The following is a 21,221-nucleotide window of genomic DNA, read 5'->3' as shown; positions in this document are numbered from 1 at the left end:
ATATATTTTGTTACACAAAAATATTATGAAAGTTACAGACTGGCCTATTAACACCAATTTAGCTGATAATATAGCTGGTTTATAGAGCCCTGTACAATCCAAGTAATCTTTATAATATTGTTATGATAGGAAATTGCTTTTGAGCTTTGATTGGAGGTTCTAGAGGGTATATTTTCCTTGCCCATGCTTCCAATAACAATGTCTATTACCCTAAAGAAAGCAGGGATTTCTTTGGTTATGAGCTACCACTATTCCACACTTCAGCTGTGCTACTTCCTCATAGGGAGTATTTCCAGGGTTTAAATTGAGAAGGAAAATGAAGAATTGACTCTGGCAATTATAATTTCCATTAGGAAAGGAGCTGAGGAAATAGCTCCCTTGGGTTGTGCAGCTCCATACTTCTTAAGGAAGAATTATTTGTTCATAAGCAAAGTGTCCCTGCTTTTTATATTTAGCCATCATTAGCAATGATCACTTTATAACAGAATGTTTACTGACTATCTGCCAGCAGCCTTAGACACTTAGCTTACTTGTAAAAGAACAAGTCTAGAGCAGGGTTTCTTCAAATACTGTGTTTAAAATCACTTTTTGGCTGCTCCAAAGTAAGACATATTTGGAATAGAAAGCCCAGGATAATCCCAGAAGAGTAATTGACAATGCAGATGTTATTAGACAAGACAAGATTTTAACCTAGTGAATTTTAAATGACTTGGGGAAAGAAAAAGAATATATAGAATAAAATGTCTCCTCCCACCCCCTGTTCTCATATTTTTTTCTTTTCTATCCAGCATTACCTGGCCAGGAATTTCTACAACCTGAGATTCCTTGCTTTGTTTGTGGCCTTTGCCATTAATTTCATCCTACTCTTCTACAAGGTAAAGCTTCCTTTGTTCATTCAGGGGTTATTTACTTACTATATGTCCATGGGATATGTGAAGCCATACCAGGATCTTCCTTCAGGCACTACACTACTTGAATAGCTTCCATCAATCAATCAATCAATAAATAAATAAATAAATGCTGCCATTTGCCAAAGGGCCTGATCCTTGATTTTAAAGAATCTTAGACCTTTAAAGTGGAAGGCCTTAGTGGCTATCATATTCAATGAATCACTATAAAAGAATACCTTCTATAACACTCTATAACATCTAGTTTTGCCCAGACCCTTGAATGTGTTTCTTTTCAGCTTCTGTCCATTGCTCTGAGTTCAGCCTTCTAGGGCGGAGAAAAATAATTCTAATCCTTCTTCCATATGATAGCCCTTCACGTGCATGAGATAGAGATATATCCCCAAATGTTCTTTTCTCCAAACTAAACATCCTCAGCTCCATTAGTTGAACTTCAAATAACATGAATTTTAAGATTTTTACAACCTTGGCTGCCCTTCTTTTGAAGACCCTCTAGCTTATCAATGTATGCTTACTAAAACCTAGAACAGAACACAACTCTCACTGCCTCATTCCTGGAATCTTTATTCAACCTGAGATAGCATTATTTGCTTGGATATTATATCATCCTATCTACTTTGAATGAAGTTATATCTGTTAAAACCCTAGATATTTTTTTCAGATGATTTTTTTTTTAGCCAGAGTTCCCTCATGTTGGACTTAAGAAAATTATTTTTGAACCAAGCTTTAAACTTTGTCTTGGCTATTATTTTCATTTTATTTGATATAACCCATTGTTTTAGCCTGTACAGATATTTTTGAATTCTAACTCAGTGTTTGCTTTCTTCCCAACAAAAACTTGATACACATCATAGATGACTTTATCTAAAGCATGAAGTGCTGTTGTTAACACATTTTAGAGTCAAATGCAAATTCTTTGAAACTTTCCTGAAAACCTTTTTAATCTATTGATTACTCTGTGGGTCTGGCAGTTCAATAAGTTGTAAATTAATCTTGCTGTACTATGATCTAGCCCACATTTCTTTTTTTTTTTTTACAAGAATAGAATGAGAGACTTTTATCTGATCCTTCACAAAAACCAAAATAAACTGTTTGTAAACATACCCTTAGTTCAGGAATGGTAGTAGATGCCTATAATCCCTACCACTGGGAAGGCTGAGGGTGATTACTTGAGTTCACAAGTTGTAACCTACAGCAGATAAATTCAATTGAATGTAGTCAATCAAGTCCACATTAAGTCTCATACCCAGATGCTGAGCCCTAGGATCAGGAGCCATGAGGCTGCCTCAGGATAGTTGAACTGGACCAGGGCAAACATCTTGTGCCAATCAGTAAATCAATAATGAGATTGATCCCCTGAGAGACTGCTGTACTTCCAGCCAGGGAAAGGTAGGGCAATTAGTCTCAAAAACAAAACAAACAACAAACAAAAAAACTAACACATTCTCCTGATAAATAAGTTTAATAATTTTGCCAACAAAAGGAATATTAGTCTTGTATGTCCTGTTCTTGTTGAATCCATATTGGGTTTTAATGATCATCACTTCTTTTCTTTTATGTTCACTATCTTGTTCTAGAATATTACCCAAAATTCAAGTCTAGTTCATTCAAGTCTAGATTTCAGATCCCATTCTCTTCTTTTAAAAAAATTGGAGATATTTGATTTTTTTTCCAATCTTTTAGTTACACTACTATTCTTTCATGATTTTATTTGGATAACACTTACTGTAACTCAGTAGTCATATCTGCCACAACTTCTATAATGAAAGATGTAATTTATTTGAACAAAGTGATTTTTCATCTAAAATAATTAAGTGCTATATTGTTCAGTGTTTTCAGTCATGTCCAACTCTTAGATTTGGGTTTTTCTTGGCAAAGATCCCGGAGTGATTTGCCATTTTCTTGTCCAGCTCATTTTACAGATAAAGAAACTTAAGGCAAACAGGGTTAAGTGGCCAGGATCAAACAGCTAGTTGGTATCTGAGGCCAAGTTTGAACTTATAAAGCAGTCTTCCAGACTTCAGACCCAGCACTCTCTTCATTGTGCCACCTGGCTTTCCAAATATTCTTACCATCTTCTTAATTAGCTTAGGTATTAATTCTTTATTATCCATATTTATTTTGTTTTCCAATCCAAATATCATTCTCTTTGGTGTAGAAAATGAAGACAAAATATCTTTATCTCATCCACCAAACTTAGTAGTTATATCTTTTTTGACTTGTCCCCCCTTCTTTTCCCACAAATAACAAAAATAAAACCCTTTTTTATTAGCTTTATGTGTTCTTTTTCCCAAGCTTCAACTCATTCTGAGTTTTAGCATTCTTTTATATTGTTCTTATAGGATGATATAATGCTTTTGTATTCATCCTCTCTTACCTGCTCTTGGAATCTCTAGTTTATTTTTCTTATTAATCATACTTTAGGCATTTGTGTACAGGCAATTTGAGTTTTATTGCTGGCTTCTTCCTAATGTCTCCTGTGAATTTCTAGGTTTTTCAATTCCTGTTCTAATTATGTTTTAATAATTCTCAATGGCAGGTCACTTGAGAAATATACATAGACAATTTACTCCCTTCCCCTTCCCTTTGTTTGAATTTTATTGATGCCTGTTGTTTTATGCCACATATTCATTTTCTGATACACATCTTTAACTGGAAACCTCTGAAATAAGTTAAGTAAAACCAATGGACACAGCAAATGTATTGAACAATATAGGCAACATTCTGTTACTGTAGTCTCCCACCTCTTTTCCAACAGAAAGGAAGTGCCTCTTCATCTGTTCTTCATAACCAATATTGGTCATTATAGTGAAAGTTCATTTTCTTTTCTGTGTTGTTTTCATTGATATAAATGAGTTATTATGTATATTATTCTTCTCGTTTTACTTATTTTACTCTGCATTAGTCTTCCCACATTTCTCTGAATTTTCATTTCTAATGGCACAATAATATTTCATATATTCACACATCACAATTTATTCATCTAATGCTTAATCAATAGTTCCCATTTTGTTTATAATAGTTTTTTTCTACCATAAAAAGTGCAGCTATGAATGTTGTAGCATACATGGAATGTGTTTGCTTGATTTTTAAAAATATCTTTGGATTATATGTCCAGTGATAAGTTAATTTGGTCAAAGAATGTAAATAGTTTAATGATTTTTCTCATATAATTCCAAATTGTTTTTCATAATGATTAAGCCAATTCTTAGCTCAACAATGATGAATCATGTTCTCATCATCCAATAACACCAATAAATAATTGACTTTTTCTGTTTTTTGGGGTTTTTTTTTAATCATTTCTTTGCCACTGTTAGGAATACAAGATAAAAGCTTAGAGTTGTTTTTATTTGTATCACTTTTTTAAAAAATTCAATATTTTTAATTACTTGTCTAAATTAGAGTACTTCTTTAAAATATGTTATATATTTTGTCAAGCACTTACATCTGACTTTTATCAGAGATGTGTGATGCAAAAGTTTTTCCTAGTTAAATATTTCTTTTCTTATACTATCTGCATTAATTTGCCCAAGCTTTTTCATTTTATGCCATCAAAATTGCTCATTTATCTTTTAGGATCACTTCTCTCCTTTATTTTTCTTCTTTTTTCATCAAGACTGTTCACTCTTAAAGATTTATGAAAGTTTCTTCCTTTTTTCTTTAATTTTACAAAAATATATTTTTCATATAAGTCCCATATCTGTCTAAATACTATTGTAATTTATCATGTTAGATGGTGGTCTAAACTTAATTTCCCCCAAAACTTTGCAGTTTTCATGATGGTTCTTATCAGATAATTATCTACTATATTTGTTCTTAGAATTACTGAACTTTGCACTCAGTTTTGGCTAATTCCTACTTAGGTTATCTCATCTATACCACTTATCTACTTTTCTATTTTATGATTACCAAAATAGTTTTAGTAATTAATTCTTCTCTTTTCATTTCTGCTTTTTCAAAAAAAATCCCTTTATATTCTAGATCTTTTGTTCCTGCAAAAACATTTTGTTATTCATTTGTTTGGTTTCATAAGGAAATCTTTGGTATTCTGACTGTTGTGGCCTTAAAATATAAATTAATTTAGATAGTATTTTTATTTATTAATATAACCCAACCTAATCATGACTGATAAATCCCTCCCATTGTCTTTATTTCTGAGTGTTTAATAACAGTATTTATACAAAACATTTGTAGTTATTTTGAATAGAATTTTTCTTTCCATTATTTTTTCTTGTTTTTTTTGGTTGGTGCTTTTTAAAAATTAAATGCTGATTATTTTTACATATTTATTTGGTAACTCTCTACATTATAGAAGCTATTAATAATTAATTAGTTATGAATGATTCTTTAGGGTTTTCTAAGTAAACTATTTTATTATCTGCAAAGAAAGCTAATTTTTCTCCTTTTTTGCCAATATTTATGTATTTTACTTCTCCCTCATTCTTTTTTGCTAAAGCTAGCTTTTCTAGAACTATGCCAAATAATATAGGGATTGGGGAAGCAGAGTATTCCTTATGCCGTATTACTCCTCTGCTTACATTCTCATCCTCAGATAAAATAGAATAAGAATCACTGAACATGCCAGTGACATGGAGATGAAGAATATGGGAAATAATACTTGTTTAGACAAGGGCTCCTATGGCTTGAGGTTCATTGCCCTACATCTTCATACAGCTAGTCAAATGGGGCCTGTATAGCCTCTCCAAAATGAAAATTTTTTTCTTCTTTGATTTCTTGGATCTACTGTACCTGATACATCTGGTCTTGGCTTAAGTCAGTGAATCTGCCTTGTATGTCAACCCAAACTCTGTGAGGTCATGGTCTGAATAGAATGCATTCTTGGTCCTGACATTCAGGCTGGTCCCAGCAAAAGGCATTCACAATTTTCAACCTGTGTTCTTTGGTTGCAAGCATAATTTTTATACAGATTGACAATCAGAAAGAAAATATACAATTCACATAGTCTGATACATTTATGTTTATTTTAGTACAATGTAATCACATTTTAACCTCTTCTCACCTATTAATACAAAATCAACTTTAATTCATTATTACAGCTATGTCCTCACATTAGTTTGCAATGCAAAGAAAAGAAGGTATTACTTAGGAAAACTAATTGCCACCGGATCCTTGCACTTTTCAAAAGTGTGTGTGTGTGTGTGTGTGTGTGTGTGTGTGTGTGTGTCCTTGTCTTTGTGGTGGGGGTTTCTTGGATTAGGTAACTGAGGAGCCCTTTGAGGATGATGCAGAAGATTCCAACCTGTGGACTCCCTTCAATGAAGAGGAGGAGGAAGAAGAAGGGATGGTGTTCTTTGTCCTGCAGGAGAGCACTGGGTACATGGCACCAACGCTGAGGGCTCTGGCCATCATCCACACCATCATCTCCTTTGTGTGTGTTGTGGGCTATTACTGCTTAAAGGTGAGTGCCTTCCCTCTTTTTTTCTCTGAGCCTCTTCTTTTTGTATGGGAGATGTAAATTCTTTGCCTTATAAAGGGGCAAACAGAAATTTTCACACTATAGGTATAGTCTATTACTTTCCTTCTACCCTTAAAACATCTGACGAATTTTAAGTAATTAATCTTCAGGCATTTATTAAGTGACTAGTATGTGCCAGGCATAGTGCTAAGCACGGCGTTCTAAGACAAAAGTGAAACTGTCCCTGAGTTTAAACAAACAGGTCTACAAAACAGATACACAATTTATTGGAAATATGGAGAGAACTGAGGTGGTGAGGAGAATCAAGAAAGATTTCATATAGAAGATGGCATTTGACTGAGTCTTGAAGGAAACTAGGGATTCTAAGAGACAAGGGTGAGGGGAGAATGAATATTAGACACTGAAGCTAGAAAAATGTAATGATAGATATAAAGAACAATAAACAGGCTTATTATGACTAAATAGCTGTGTTTGGGGGGGGGGAAATAGTGAAATGTATAATAAGGCTAGAAAAGTAACTTGAGTCTTGAAAGACCTTAAAAGCTAAATCAATAAGTTTATAGTTACTCCTAGAAATAATAAAAAGCTATTGGAATTTACTGAATAAGAGAGTACACAATCAGACCTGGATTTTTAGAGAAGTCAATTTGGCAATTGTATAGAGGAGGAGTAAGAATTCAGGACAGAAAGTTATTTAATAGATTCTTTCAGTAGTCCACGCAACAAGGCTAAAGGATCCAATTTGGCCTGAGATTTACATTTCACCTTTATTTTTGTATCTCTAATACATATTAGAGACTTAATAAATGCTTGCTGATTGACTGAGACTATTGGAACTAATGTAAAATAGACCAGAACCAGATAAGGATCTTGAGAACAATATGGCAGGAGGAATGAAAAAGAATATTTAAGGGACTTTAATCCCACATGAATGGCCTGTTTCTAACAATATAAGGTGATCATAAATTTCCATACATATTGATATTCCAAAAGAAGAGTTTCTGCTCCAGATGTTTGAAAAATTACTGTGGAAATAAATGAATGGAGAAGTAGTTTTGATCAGAAATTCTTTCCATGAGTCCTATCTTTTTTTATTTCTAAGGTCCCTTTGGTGGTATTCAAAAGGGAAAAAGAAATAGCCAGGAAATTGGAATTTGATGGTTTGTATATTACTGAGCAGCCTTCAGAAGATGACATCAAGGGACAGTGGGATCGCCTAGTCATTAATACACCGTGAGTATCTTCTGTAAAATGGAGGAAGCCTCCCAAAAAGGTCTTTAGCTCTACTTTTTCTCAGGTTTTGGAACATAAATACAAAGTTTATAAAGTTTCTCTTCCTTAAAGCAGCCTAAGCTGATACTGAGATAACTCAATAATCATTTCTGAAGCATCTATTATGTGTAAGAAACTATGTTAGAGATACTAAGAAATACCAAAAAAGTCTCTGCTCTTAAGAAGGTCATAGTCCAATGGAAAAAACAATATGAAAAGTATGTACAGAAAAAATATATGCAGAATAAATTTGGTTGTCTCTGGGAAAGCACTAAGATTAAGAAGTACTAGGAAAGACTTTTTGCAGAAGGTGAACTTCAGATGAGACTTGAATGCAGTCAAAAAGTATAAATGAGGAGGAAAAGAAATTTAAAATTAATCCTAGAAGAAAGAAGTAGTCATAGGAGTTTATTGAATAGGAAGCTGATATAGGCAGACCTAAACTTTAAGATGGAGAAAAGATCTTGTATTCATTTTGAGTTTAAGAAGCCTATAAGATTTCAAGTTTGACATGTTTAGTAAGTAGCTGGAGATGAGTCTGAAGGTCAAGAGAGAGGTTGAGGTGGTCAGATAAATGAATCATGTGCATAAAGATGGTTTTTCAATCTTTAGGTGCTGATGAAATCACCAAATAAAATTATATGGAATAAGAGAAGAGAACTAAGATAGAGCTTTGGGGGACTATAATAAGCAGATTCTAATTTTTTTTTGCAAATGTTCTAAACTAATGGTCTTTCAACTGATTTAATTGTCTATGGGTCTTCATTGTTTAACATTTATTTTCTGTGTTAGAATAATACTGCTTGTTTCATAATTCATGTTTGTACAATAAGTAACTTTTAAAGAGGCACTAAGAATAAAACAAGGAAAGTCTAAAGTTAAATCTCTCTTGATTTCAAGTCTAGTATTATGTCCACCACATCAACCTCTCTCTAGTTAACAGAAACTACATATTTAAATAATTTATAGCTATTATTCTGATTCTGATTTGTTATAGCTTGTTGAGTTCACCAAAATAACTGTGTATTAGGAAAAGGACATTTTTCAGACATTTGGTATTAGCATCTATCAGTGGTTAGGGAAAGTCTTCTACTTCACATAGTTTATGAAATGCAGTACCATCAATTTCATTTATACTTCCCTCATTCCTCTTTCTTTGGGCAGTACCCATAATTATGGGTGAAACTTGGATGAAAATCCAGCAAAGGAGACTGAGAAAGAATGATCAAATAGGTCAACATCAAGGGGAACAAGGGGAAAGCAGTATCAACAAAACCTAGAGAGAAGAAAGTATCAATAAGAAAGTGATTAACAATGTCAAAGGCTACAAGAGAGGTTTAGGAAAATGGGGATTACGCCAATCAAGTAATGTCATTGGTAACGTTGGAAAGGGCTTTTTCAGTTGAATAATGAGGTTGGAAATCTGCCTATAGAGTTAAGAAAAGAGGGAAAGGAATGATTAAGACTCTTCTTCTCTTTACACACACAAACACTCACAGATAGAAAAAAAAAAAATACAAAACAAACAAACAAACAAAAACCTTTATCCCTGACATTAGCATCTAAGATCTAGTTTTAGTGGATGTAGCATGATATCTGAGAACTGATGGTAAAAAGTCTCCTTTTGATTTTTGAGACAAATTCCCACTTCAACTTCTTTAATAAAGCAGCTGGAACCCAAGGTAATCTGTATGAATAATTGGAAGGAATATTACCAGGAAGTGGCTGAGCAAATCTAATTCTGTGGGACCAAGTCCAGTAGCAGCTTTTCCCTTGCACTCAGGGCATGAATTAAATGGCCTTTGACCAAAGTCAGAGACTTGGGAAGAAAGACTAAACTTATCAGTGTGTTCTTAGCCTACAACCATGTCTAAGTCTTATACCTTCAGTTGGATTGTCAAAACCTAGAAAGTATAGCCATGCCTCACTTCCATTGTTGTGCCTCACACAATATATGTATTTAGTAAATATTTGTTGACTGAGCCTAAGACCTTTGGAGAACAAGTGAGAATCCAATGATCCCCAAAATATGTGTAATCCTCTCTCCTTGTGGTGAGAGGATATTAAGTTTCCTGATTTATATATAATGAGCTAAGTTACCAGTGAGCTTTCTTATAGTTTTGAAAGTCCTTTTTTAATTTTTGTGGCTACAATACACCTTTTCAGCTGAGAAATCAAGAGTTTCCATAATACATTGCTAAATTGTTGAAGTAGCATAGGGATGTAGTGTATAGTATTCTGGATTTAGTATAAAAGACACCTGAATTAAAATCCTACATCATCCACTTAATAACTTTGTGGCTAGTCATTCAATCTTCCAGACTTTTCCTCATGTGCAAAATGGGATTACTAATAACAAAACTAAAACAAGCTCTTTTCCCAAAAAATCTTTGAGGGTTTTTTTTTCTTATTGAGGGTTACTACTATCCTCCAAGTCATGATATTAGCTATTACCATACAGTGTTGCAGTGAAAATTTAATGAGATATCTTAAAATAACCTTAAAGCACAATATAAATGTTAGCAATCATAATAAGTGAATCCTAGCCTAATTTTCATGAACAGTAGTTAGATAGACACACATCATTCTCATTATTACTTACTCCATTAGCAAAGATGCCAATCTTCAAAAAGTCAGGGATAGAACAGAAAAAAAGGGAAAAATAATTAAACCAACTAATTTTTCTTTTGGTTTAGGAATTACTTTTGTTGGCAGATAATTACTCTTTAACACCCTCATTCTGTGTTAATGTCTTCAATTAATATAATTAATATGTAATTACTAGAAGCAAAGGGAGTTAAGATTTTCAGATGTGCCATGGTAAATAAATGGTCAACTTGGAAATCCTTAATTTATTCTGGGATCAACACCCTTTGGGGAAAGTTCTAAAGACCTGGAATGCATTTCCAAAGAAAAAAATTGATGTCATTTACACCAAGTACATGGAAGAAAGGGTGACTGACTGTCTGAAACACACTTCTGAATTGTAATCTACTCTCCCAAGGAATCCTCCCAGAAAGCCTGGGCTACAAAAGGAAAGTTCCAGAGTGAATCCAAATATTTTTAAACTGTCATTTGCCAAATAGATAAGTAAGTGCCAGTTCTTCATTGAATTATTTAAAAATTGAGGGGTATATTTAGGAGATCCAGTTATTTCCTAGAAGAAGTGATTGTGGGGACTTCAGGAGGCAAAGTCAAGAGGACAAAGTAGAGAAAGCTGATCTTTCCCAACAGTCCCTTCCAAAAAACACTCTAAAAGAGCACCTTAAATCATATTCTAGAAGGACAGAACAAACAAAACTTCATAGTGGAAATTATTATTCCAGGCCAAAATAACATAGGCAGTTGGAAAGAGAGATCTGTATCACGGAAGAGGAGACTGGCATGGAGCCCATGTGGATGAAACATCAGTAGTTGGAGATAGAACAGCAGCAACTTTTGGAACTCTCATGCCAGAAATTAAAGGGACCCTCTGTTAACGGATGCAGGACCAGCCACTGTTTGGCAACTACATTGTCTATACTCCTGGGTCGAAGTTCAAGGAAAGAGAAAAGTAGTTTCACTGGAGAGAGTGGAAACAGGATGGTATCACTCTCAGTTTCAAAGAAAACTGGTAAGAGACTGGATGCAGACTGAGAAAGCAGTGATCACACCTGTCCAGAAATTACACCACTTTTAAAACACCAACATCTTCCAAACCCCCAAACTAGCTCTGAAAACAACAGTGCAAAAAAGCCTGAAGCTTAAGGCAGTGATCCTTCCTTCTCCCATACCAGGAATAGAACACAATATTAACAGAAAATTCCAAATCAAGAAATAGGATAGGAAAATAAACAAACAAACAACAACAAAAAGAACTGGCCATAAAAAGCTACTATGAATGTGTGTGTGTTGTTTTCCTTTGGTTTGGAAGAGGACCAAAATGACATCACTATTCATCACCAAAACGAATCAAGTTACAGGGTGTCTGACTGGCTGATTAGACCAACATGAGCTCAAAATGATCTGCTGAGGAATGGCATAAATAGTCCATATGAACATTTGGGGTAGCTTCTCTAATTTTGTATATTGTGCATTTCCTTTGGACTAATTTAATTATACTTTGCATGATTACAGTGAAGATCGATATACAAATTTAGAAGAAGACAATGAAATCAAAACAGCAAGAAAGAAAGCTCAAAGGAAAAAAAGTAAATTTGGAGCCCAAAAAGAATTTCTAGGAAACCTTAAAATGATTTTTCAAAGCCAAATAGGAATAGTAGAAGAAAAATTCAGTAAATAAATTAAAGCAAAAGAAGAAAATTATGAAAAGAACATTAATAGCTTGGTAAAAGAAGCATACAGATACACATAAAAAACATTGATTAAAATTTCTTAAAAGACAGAATTAGGCAAATGGGGAAAGAAGTTCAAAAGCTCACTGAAGAAAATAATTCCTTAAAAATAAGATAATTGGACAAGTGAAACCTAATGACTCCATGAGACATCAACAAATGATAAAACAAAATCAAAAGAATGAAGAAGTGAAGAATAAAATATTTCAATGGGAAAAAAAACAACTGATATAGTAAATAGATCCCTAAGATATGATTTAAGAATTTTCAGATTATCTGAAAGCCATGATTAAAGAGCTTATGAGTGATATTTCAAGAAATTAACAAGGTAGCACTAATATCTGTCTGCCCAGGTTGCATGTACCTTCGGATTCTAATGTTTATTGTGCAACAAGAAAGTGATATTCGCACACATGTATTGTACCTAGACTATATTGTAACACATGTAAAATGTATGGTATTGCCTGTCGTCGGGGGGAGGGAATAGAGGGAGGGGGGGTAAATTGGAAAAATGAATACAAGGGATAATATTATAAAATATATATATATATATATAATAAAAAAAATATATATAAAAAATAAAAAAAATAAATAAAAAAAAAATAAATAAAATAAAAAAAAAAAAAAAGAAATTAACAAGGAAAACTGTCCTGGTATCTTAGAACAAAAGGGTAAAATAGAAAATGGATCTACCGAACACCTCCTGAAAGAAATCCCAAAATAAACACTTCCAGGAATATTATAACCAAATTCCAGACCTTCCAGATCAAGGAAAAATGCTTCAAGCAATCAGAAAGCAGTCATTTAAATAGCATGAAACCACAGTCAAAATAACAAAAGATTTAGCAGCTCTCACAGTAAAGAAGCATAGGACTTAGATGTTGAAATCGAAACTATTTCCACTCATATGAAAGAGTATTCCAAATCACTATTGATCAGAGAAATGCAAATTAAGACAACTCTAAGATACCACTACACACCTGTCAGATTGGCTAAGATGACAGGAACAAATAATGATGAATGTTGAAGGGGATGTGGGAAAACTGGGACACTGATGCATTGTTGGTGGAGTTGTGAAAGAATCCAGCCATCTGGAGAGCAATTTGGAGCTATGCCCAAAAAATTATCAAACTGTGCATACCCTTTGACCTAGCATTGCTGCTATTGGGCTTATATCCCAAAGAAATACTAAAGAGCAGAAAGGGACCTGTATGTGCCAAAATGTTTGGGGCAACTCTTTTTGTAGTGGCTAGAAACTGGAAAATGAATGGATGCCCATCAGTTGGAGAATAGTTGGGTAAATTGTGGTGTATGAAGGTTATGGAATATTATTGTTCTGTAAGAAATGACCAGCAGGATGAATACAGAGAGGCTTGGAGAGACTTGCATGAACTGATGCTTAGTGAAATGAGCAGAACCAGGAGATCATTATACACTTCAACAACAATACTGTATGAAGATGTATTCTGATGGAAGTGGATATATTCAACAAAGAGAAGGTCTAATTCAGTTCCAATTGATAAATGATGGACAGAATCAGCTACACCCATGAAGGAACACTGGGAAATGAGTGTATTTTTTTTAACCTTCTGAATCCAATTCTTCCTGTGCAACAAGAAATTCGGTTCTGCATACATATATTGTATCTAGGATATACTATAACATATTTAATATGTATGGGACTATCTGTCATCTAAGGGAGGGGGTGGAGGGAAGGAGAGGAAAATTCAGAACAGAAGTGAGTGCAAGGAATAATGTTGTCAAAAAAAAGTTATAATTATAAAATTAATTTTAAAAATTTAAGGATTAATGTAAAGAAATCCAATTTAATACATATGTATAATCTTTTGGGAAAAAAAAAAGAAGCATAGGACTTGGAATATAATATTCCAGAAAGCAAAAAAGCTAGAATTACAATCAATTACCTATCTAATAAAAGGGATAATTTTTCAAAGAGAAAAAAATAGGTTATTTAATGAAATAAAGGCCTTTCAGGCATTCCTGATAAAAAGATCAGAGTGGAATAGAAAATTTGACTTTCAAATACAAGAGGAGCATAAAAAGGTGAACAGGAAAGGGAAATTGTAAAGGACTCAATAAGGCTAAACTTTTCTTTATGGGAATATGATACATGTATTTCCTGAGAACTTTCTCATTAGAAATTAGTTCTCAGGAGAATTCTACATAGAAAGAGTGTGCAAGGGTGAGTTGATCATGTTGGGATGATGTAAAACAAATGAACAGTTGAAAAAGAGGGATGCCCTGGGAGAAGGAAGAGGAAGAATGGAGAAATTTATCTGAATTAAAAGAGACATGCAAGGAGAACCTTTATAGTTAAGTGGAAAATAGGGGGGAAGGGAAGCAATGCTTGAACCTCACATTCAAATTGGTTTAAAGAAGGATAAAAATATGGATGTATGGATGTATATATACTCAATTGGTAATAGAAATCTATTTTATCCAACAGGAAGCAGGAAGAAAAAGAACTAAGAAAGGTAGAGAAGATGGTAAAAGAGAGGGCAGATAAAGAAATGCAGTGGTCAGAAGCAAAACAGACTTTATAGAAAGAACAGGATAAAAAAGAGAGAAGGATAAACAGCAGAAAAAAAATGCAGAGACTAATCCTAACTGTGAATGGGATGAACTCACTCTTTAAATAGAGGCAGATAGCAAAGTGAATTAAAAAACAACATATTATATACAAGAAACACACTTGAAAAGACACAAACAGTTAAAATAAGGAGCTAGGATACCAATCACAGACTCCCAAAAAACTCTTTTAATGACATAGAAAAAAATAAACTTCTATGAAAAAACAAAAGGTCAAGAATCTCATGGGAATTAATGAAAAAAAAAAATCAATGAAGGTGGCCTAGCTGTACCTGATCTAAAATCATATTATAAAGCAGTGGTTACCAAAACCATTTGGTATTGGCTAAGAAATAGAGTAGTTGATCAGTGGAATAGGTTAGGTTCAAAGGACAAAATAATCAATAACTTTAATAATTTAGTGTTTGTGAATAATCTCATCTTAAAGAATGACTGGGTGAAAGAGCAAATTATAGAAACAATTAACAATTTCATCCAAGATAATGACAATGATGAGACATCATATCAAAATCTTTGGGATGCAGCTAAAGCAGTAATAAGGGGAAATTTTATATCTTTAGAGGCTTATTTGAAGAAAATAGAGAAAGAGAAGATGAACGAATTGGGCTTACAACTTAAAAGGCTAGAAAAAGACCAAATTATAAACCCCCCAACCAAAAATTAAACTTGAAATACAAAAATTAAAAGGAGAAATCAAGAATATTGAAAGTAAAAAAACTATTGAATTAATAAATAAAACCAAGAGTTGGTTTTATGAAAAAGCCAATAAAATAGATAAACCTTTGGTAAATTTGATCAAAAAAAAGAAAGAGGAAAATCAAATTGATAGTCTTACAAATGAAAAGGGGGATCTTCCCACCAATGAAGAGGAAATTAGAGAAATAATAAGGAGTTACTTTGCCCAACTTTATGCCAATAAATTTGATAACTTAAGTGAAATGGATGACTTCCTCCAAAAATATAGGCTTCCTAGATTAAGAGAGGAGGAGATAAATTGCTTAAATGGTCCCATTTCAGAAAAAGAAATAGAACAAGCTATTAATCAACTCCCCAGGAAAAAATCCCCAGGGCCAGATGGATTCACATGTGAATTCTACCAAACATTTAAAGAACAATTAGCCCCAATGTTATATAAATTATTTGAAAAAATAGGGGATGAAGGAGTCCTACCAAACTCCTTTTATGACACAGACATGGTACTGATACCTAAACCAGGTAGATCAAAAACTGAGAAAGAAAATTATAGACCAATCTCCTTAATGAATATTGATGCTAAAATCTTAAATAAGATATTAGCAAAAAGACTTCAGAAAATCATCTCCAGGATAATACACTATGATCAAGTAGGATTTATTCCAGGAATGCAGGGCTGGTTTAATATTAGGAAAACTATCAATATAATTGACCATATTAATAATCAAATTAATAAGAACCATATGATCATCTCAATAGATGCAGAAAAAGCATTTGACAAAATCCAACATCCATTCCTACTAAAAACTCTTGAGAGTATAGGAATAAATGGACTATTCCTTAGAATAATCAGGAGCATATATTTAAGACCTTCAGTAAGCATAATATGCAATAGAAATAAACTGCAACCTTTCCCAGTAAGATCAGGAGTGAAACAAGGTTGCCCACTATCACCATTACTATTCAATATAGTACTAGAAACGCTAGCCTTGGCAATAAGAGCCGAGAAAGAGATTCAAGGAATTAGAGTAGGAAATGAGGAAATTAAACTATCACTTTTTGCAGATGACATGATGGTATACTTAGAGAACCCCAAAGACTCTGCTAAAAAGCTACTAGAAATAATTCAAAATTTCAGCAAAGTGGCAGGATACAAAATAAATCCACATAAATCCTCGGCATTTTTATATATCACTAACAAAATGCAACAGCAAGAGATACAAAGAGAAATTCCATTCCAAACAAATGTTGAGAGTATAAAGTATTTGGGAATCCATCTACCAAAGAAAAGTCAGGAATTATATGAGAAAAATTACAAAACACTTGCCACAAAAATAAAATCAGATTTAAATAATTGGAAAGACATTCAGTGCTCTTGGATAGGCCGAGCGAATATAATAAAGATGACAATACTCCCCAAACTAATCTATTTATTTAGTGCTATACCAATCAGATAAACTATTTCAATGACCTAGAAAAAATAACAACAAAATTCATATGGAAGAATAAAAGGTCGAGAATTGCAAGGGAACTAATGAAAAAAAACTCAGAGGAAGGTGGTCTAAGTGTACCTGATCTAAAGCTATATTATATAGCAGCAGTCACCAAAACCATTTGGTATTGGCTAAGAAATAGACCGGTAGATCAGTGGAACAGATTAGATACAAAGGACAAAAAAGGATACATATATAGCAACCTAATCTTTGACAAACCCAAAGATACCAACATTAGGGATAAAAATTCATTATTCGGAAAAAACTGTTGGGAAAACTGGAAATTAGTATGGCAGAAATTAGATATGGATCCACACTTAACACCATATACCAAGATAAGATCAAAATGGGTCCATGATTTAGGCATAAAGAGGGAGATAATAAATAGATTAGAGGAACAGAGGATAATCTACCTCTCAGACTTGTGGAGGAGGAAGGAATTTATGACCAGAGGAGAACTAGAGATCATTATTGATCACAAAATAGAAGATTTTGATTACATCAAACTAAAAAGTTTCTGTACAAATAATACTAATGCAAACAAGATTAGAAGGGAAGTAACAAATTGGGAAAATATTTTTAAAAACAAAGGTTCTGACAAAGGTCTCATTTCCAAAATATATAGAGAACTGACCCTAATTTATAAGAAACCGAACCATTCTCCAATTGATAAATGGTCAAAGGATATGAACAGACAATTCTCAGAGGAAGAAATTGAAACTATATCCGCTCACATGAAAGAGTGTTCCAAATCACTATTGATCAGAGAAATGCAAATTAAGACCACTCTGAGATACCACTACACACCTGTCAGATTGGCTAAGATGACAGGAACAAATAATGATGAATGTTGGAAGGGATGTGGGGAAACTGGGACACTAATACATTGCTGGTGGAGTTGCGAAAGAATCCAGCCATTCTGGAGAGCAATCTGGAATTATGCCCAAAAAGTTATCAAACTGTGCATACCCTTTGACCCAGCAGCGCTACTACTGGGATTATATCCCAAAGAAATACTAAAGAGCGGAAAGAGACATATATGTGCCAAAATGTTTGTGGCAGCTCTTTTTGTTGTAGCTAGAAACTGGAAGATGAATGGATGTCCATCAGTTGGAGAATGGTTGGGTAAATTGTGGTATATGAAGGTTATGGAATATTATTGCTCTGTAAGAAATGACCAGCAGGAGGAATACAGAGAGGCCTGGAGAGACTTAAATCAACTGATGCTGAGTGAAATGAGCAGAACCAGAAGATCACTGTACACTTCAACAACAATACTGTATGAGGATGTATTCTGATGGAAGTGGAAATCTTCAACATAAAGAAAAACCAACTCACTTCCAGTTGATCAATGATGGACAGAGGTAGCTACACCCAGAGAAGAAACACTGGGAAGTGAATGTAAATTGTTAGCACTAATATCTGTCTGCCCAGGTTACATATACCTTCGGAATCTAATGTTTATTGTGCAACAAGAAAATGGTATTTACACACATTTATTGTACCTAGACTATATTGTAACACATGTAAAATGTATGGGATTGCCTGTCATCGGGGGGAGGGAATAGAGGGAGGGGGGGATAATTTGGAAAAATGAATACAAGGGATAATATTATAAAAAATATATATATAATAAAAAAAACAATGAAAAGGGGGACAGAGGATATTATAAACAGAACCAAGTAATACTTCAAAAAAAAAAATTTAGTGTTTGACAAACCCAAAGATCCCAGCTTTTGGGATAACAACTCAATGTGTGACAAAAATGCTGGGAAAATTGGAAATTAGTATGGCAGAAACTAAGCATTGACCCACACTTAACACCATACACCAAGTTCATGACCTAGGCATAAAGAATGAGATTATAAATAGATTAGAGGTACATAGGATAGTTTACCTCTCAGACCTGTGGGAAGAACTAGAGATCATTATTGATCACAAAGTAGAAAATTTTGATTATATCAAATGGAAAAGTTTTTGTACAAATAAAACTAATGCAGACAACATTAGAAGGGAAACAATAAACTGGGAAAACATTTTTATAGTCGAAGGTTCTGATAAAAGCCTCATTTCCAAAACATATAGAGAATTGACTTTAATTTATAAGAAATCAAGCCATTCTCCAATTGATAAATGGTCAAAGGATATGAACAGACAATTCTCAGATGAAGAAATAATTTCTAGCCATATGAAAGCATGCTCCAAGTCATTATTAATCAGAGAAATGAAATTAAGACAACTCTGAGATACCGCTACACACCTGTTAGATTGGCTAGAATGACAGGGAAAGATAATGATGAATGTTGGAGGGAATGTGGGAAAACAGGGACACTGATACATTGTTGGTGGAATTGTGAATACATCCAGCCATTCTAGAGAGCAATTTGGAACTATGCTCAAAAAGTTACCAAAATGTGCATACCCTTTGATCCAGCAGTGTTACTACTAGGCCTGTATCCCAAAGAGATTTTAAAGAAGTGAAAGGGACCTGTATGTGCAAGAATGTTTGTGGCAGCCCTCTTTGTAGTGGCCAGAAACTGGAAACTGAGTGGATGACCATCAATTGGAAAATGGTTGGGTAAATTGTGGTATATGAATATTATGGAATATTATTGTTCTGTAAGAAATGACCAGCAGGATGATTTCAGAAAAGCCTGGAGAGAATGAGTAGGACCAAGAGATCATTATATACTTCAACAACAATACTATATGATGATCAATTCTGATGGATGTGGCCATTTTCAACAATGAGATGAACCAAATCAGTTACAAGAGAGCAATAATGAACTGAACCATCTACACTCAGCAAAAAGAACTCTGGGAGATGACTATGAACCACTATTAGAATTCCCAATCCCTCTATTTTTGTCCACCTGCATTTTTTATTTTCTTCACAGGCTAATTGTACACTATTTCAAAGTCTGATTCTTTTTGTACAGCAAAATAACTGTTTGGACATGTATACATATATTGTATTTAATTTATGCTTTAACATATTGAACATGTATTGGTCAACCTGCCATCTTGGGGGGGAGGGAAGAGGAGAAAAATTGGAACAAAAAGTGTGGCAATTGTCAATGCTGTAAAATTGCCCATGCATATGTCTGGTAAATAAAACTATAATTAAATTTTTAAAAAAAGTCTACAAATAAGATTTTACCATGGAGGGGAAAATAGGAAGATGGGATAGTGAGTAATGCTTGATTCTTACTCTCATTGGAATTGACTTAAAGTGCACTCAGATATAGAAATCTATCTTACTCTATATAGAACTGAACAAGTGGAAGCTAATGACTCTATGAAAAATCGAGACTCAAACAAATTCAAAAGAATGAAAACATGAATGAAAATATAAATTACCTTATGGGGAAAAATTGATCTGGAAAATATATCCAGGAAAGATAATATCAGAATCATTGGACTATCTGAAAGTCATAATCAAAAGGAGGTAATAGACAACATCATTCAAGAAATTATCAAGAAAAATGCCTGATGACTTGGAACCAAAGGGCAAAATAGGCATCGAAAGAATCTACTTATGACCTCAGGAAAAGAAATAATTCAAATATTAAGGAGTCACAGAATTATATAGGACTTAGAAGATGCAAGATTAAAGGATCAGAGATAATGGAGCATGATATTTCAGAATGCAAAGGAGCTAAGACTGCAACCAAGGATCACTTACCCAAAATAATTAAACATAATACATTAAGGAGAGAAAATGGTCATTCAGTGAAATAGAAGAATTTTAAACTTTCACAACAAGACCATAACTAAGGCAAAAAAGTTGACCTTCAATATCAAGACTCAAGAGAAACAGGTTAAAAAGGCAAAAGAAAGCATACGGGATTCAATAGAGTTAAACTGTTTATATCCACACATAGGAAAATGATATTTCTATTTCTTAAATAATATATCACTAATAGTATAGCCAGAAAGATTACACATAGGAAGAGGTTATGGGTATAAGGTAAATTTAAGAGGATGACATTAAAAAATTAATGGATGAGAAAGAGGTATAGAAATGCTGAAGGAAGGGCGAGGTAGAATGAGTAAATTAATTCACATGAAGAGGCACAAAAAACCTATTTCAGTGGAAGAGAAGATGGAAAAGGGGGCAATGAACATCACTTGAACCTTACTCTCATCAGTATTGACTCAAAGAGGAAATAATATTCACAATAATTTGAATATAGAAATCTGTCTTACTGACAGGGAAGTAGGAGAGTGTAACGTGCTCTCCTGGCAGTTACAATTACTAGTCTGTCCTAGACCCACCAGAGTACCTTTGACCACTGTCCTTTGCAGTGTGAGCTCTACCCGGCTCGCCTCCTCTGAGGCCTTCTAAGGTCTCTGGCCACAATCTCTTGAATCTATAGCTTAGTAACCGGTAGCGCACTCAAGAACAACCACATGTAATCTTAAAAGCCTTTATTATACCTACTCACATAATGCCCTAACTGATGCCCTGACT

General features: G+C 33.7%; 1 protein-coding gene across 1 annotated transcript in view; it reads left to right on the top strand.

The window, feature by feature from the left end:
- The window catches only part of RYR3 (ryanodine receptor 3), a 753,032-nt gene that overhangs the window by 708,681 nt on the left and 23,130 nt on the right, over positions 1–21,221 (top strand). The window contains 3 exon segments of the mRNA XM_074289179.1: positions 789–875; positions 6,127–6,327; positions 7,448–7,578. Coding sequence (XP_074145280.1) covers positions 789–875; positions 6,127–6,327; positions 7,448–7,578 — 419 coding nt within the window.

The sequence above is a fragment of the Sminthopsis crassicaudata genome, chromosome 2 (genome assembly GCF_048593235.1).
Source record: "Sminthopsis crassicaudata isolate SCR6 chromosome 2, ASM4859323v1, whole genome shotgun sequence".
Lineage (NCBI taxonomy): Eukaryota > Metazoa > Chordata > Mammalia > Dasyuromorphia > Dasyuridae > Sminthopsis > Sminthopsis crassicaudata.
Note: the sequence above shows the minus strand (reverse complement) of the source record. Positions and strands in the feature narration are given on the sequence as shown.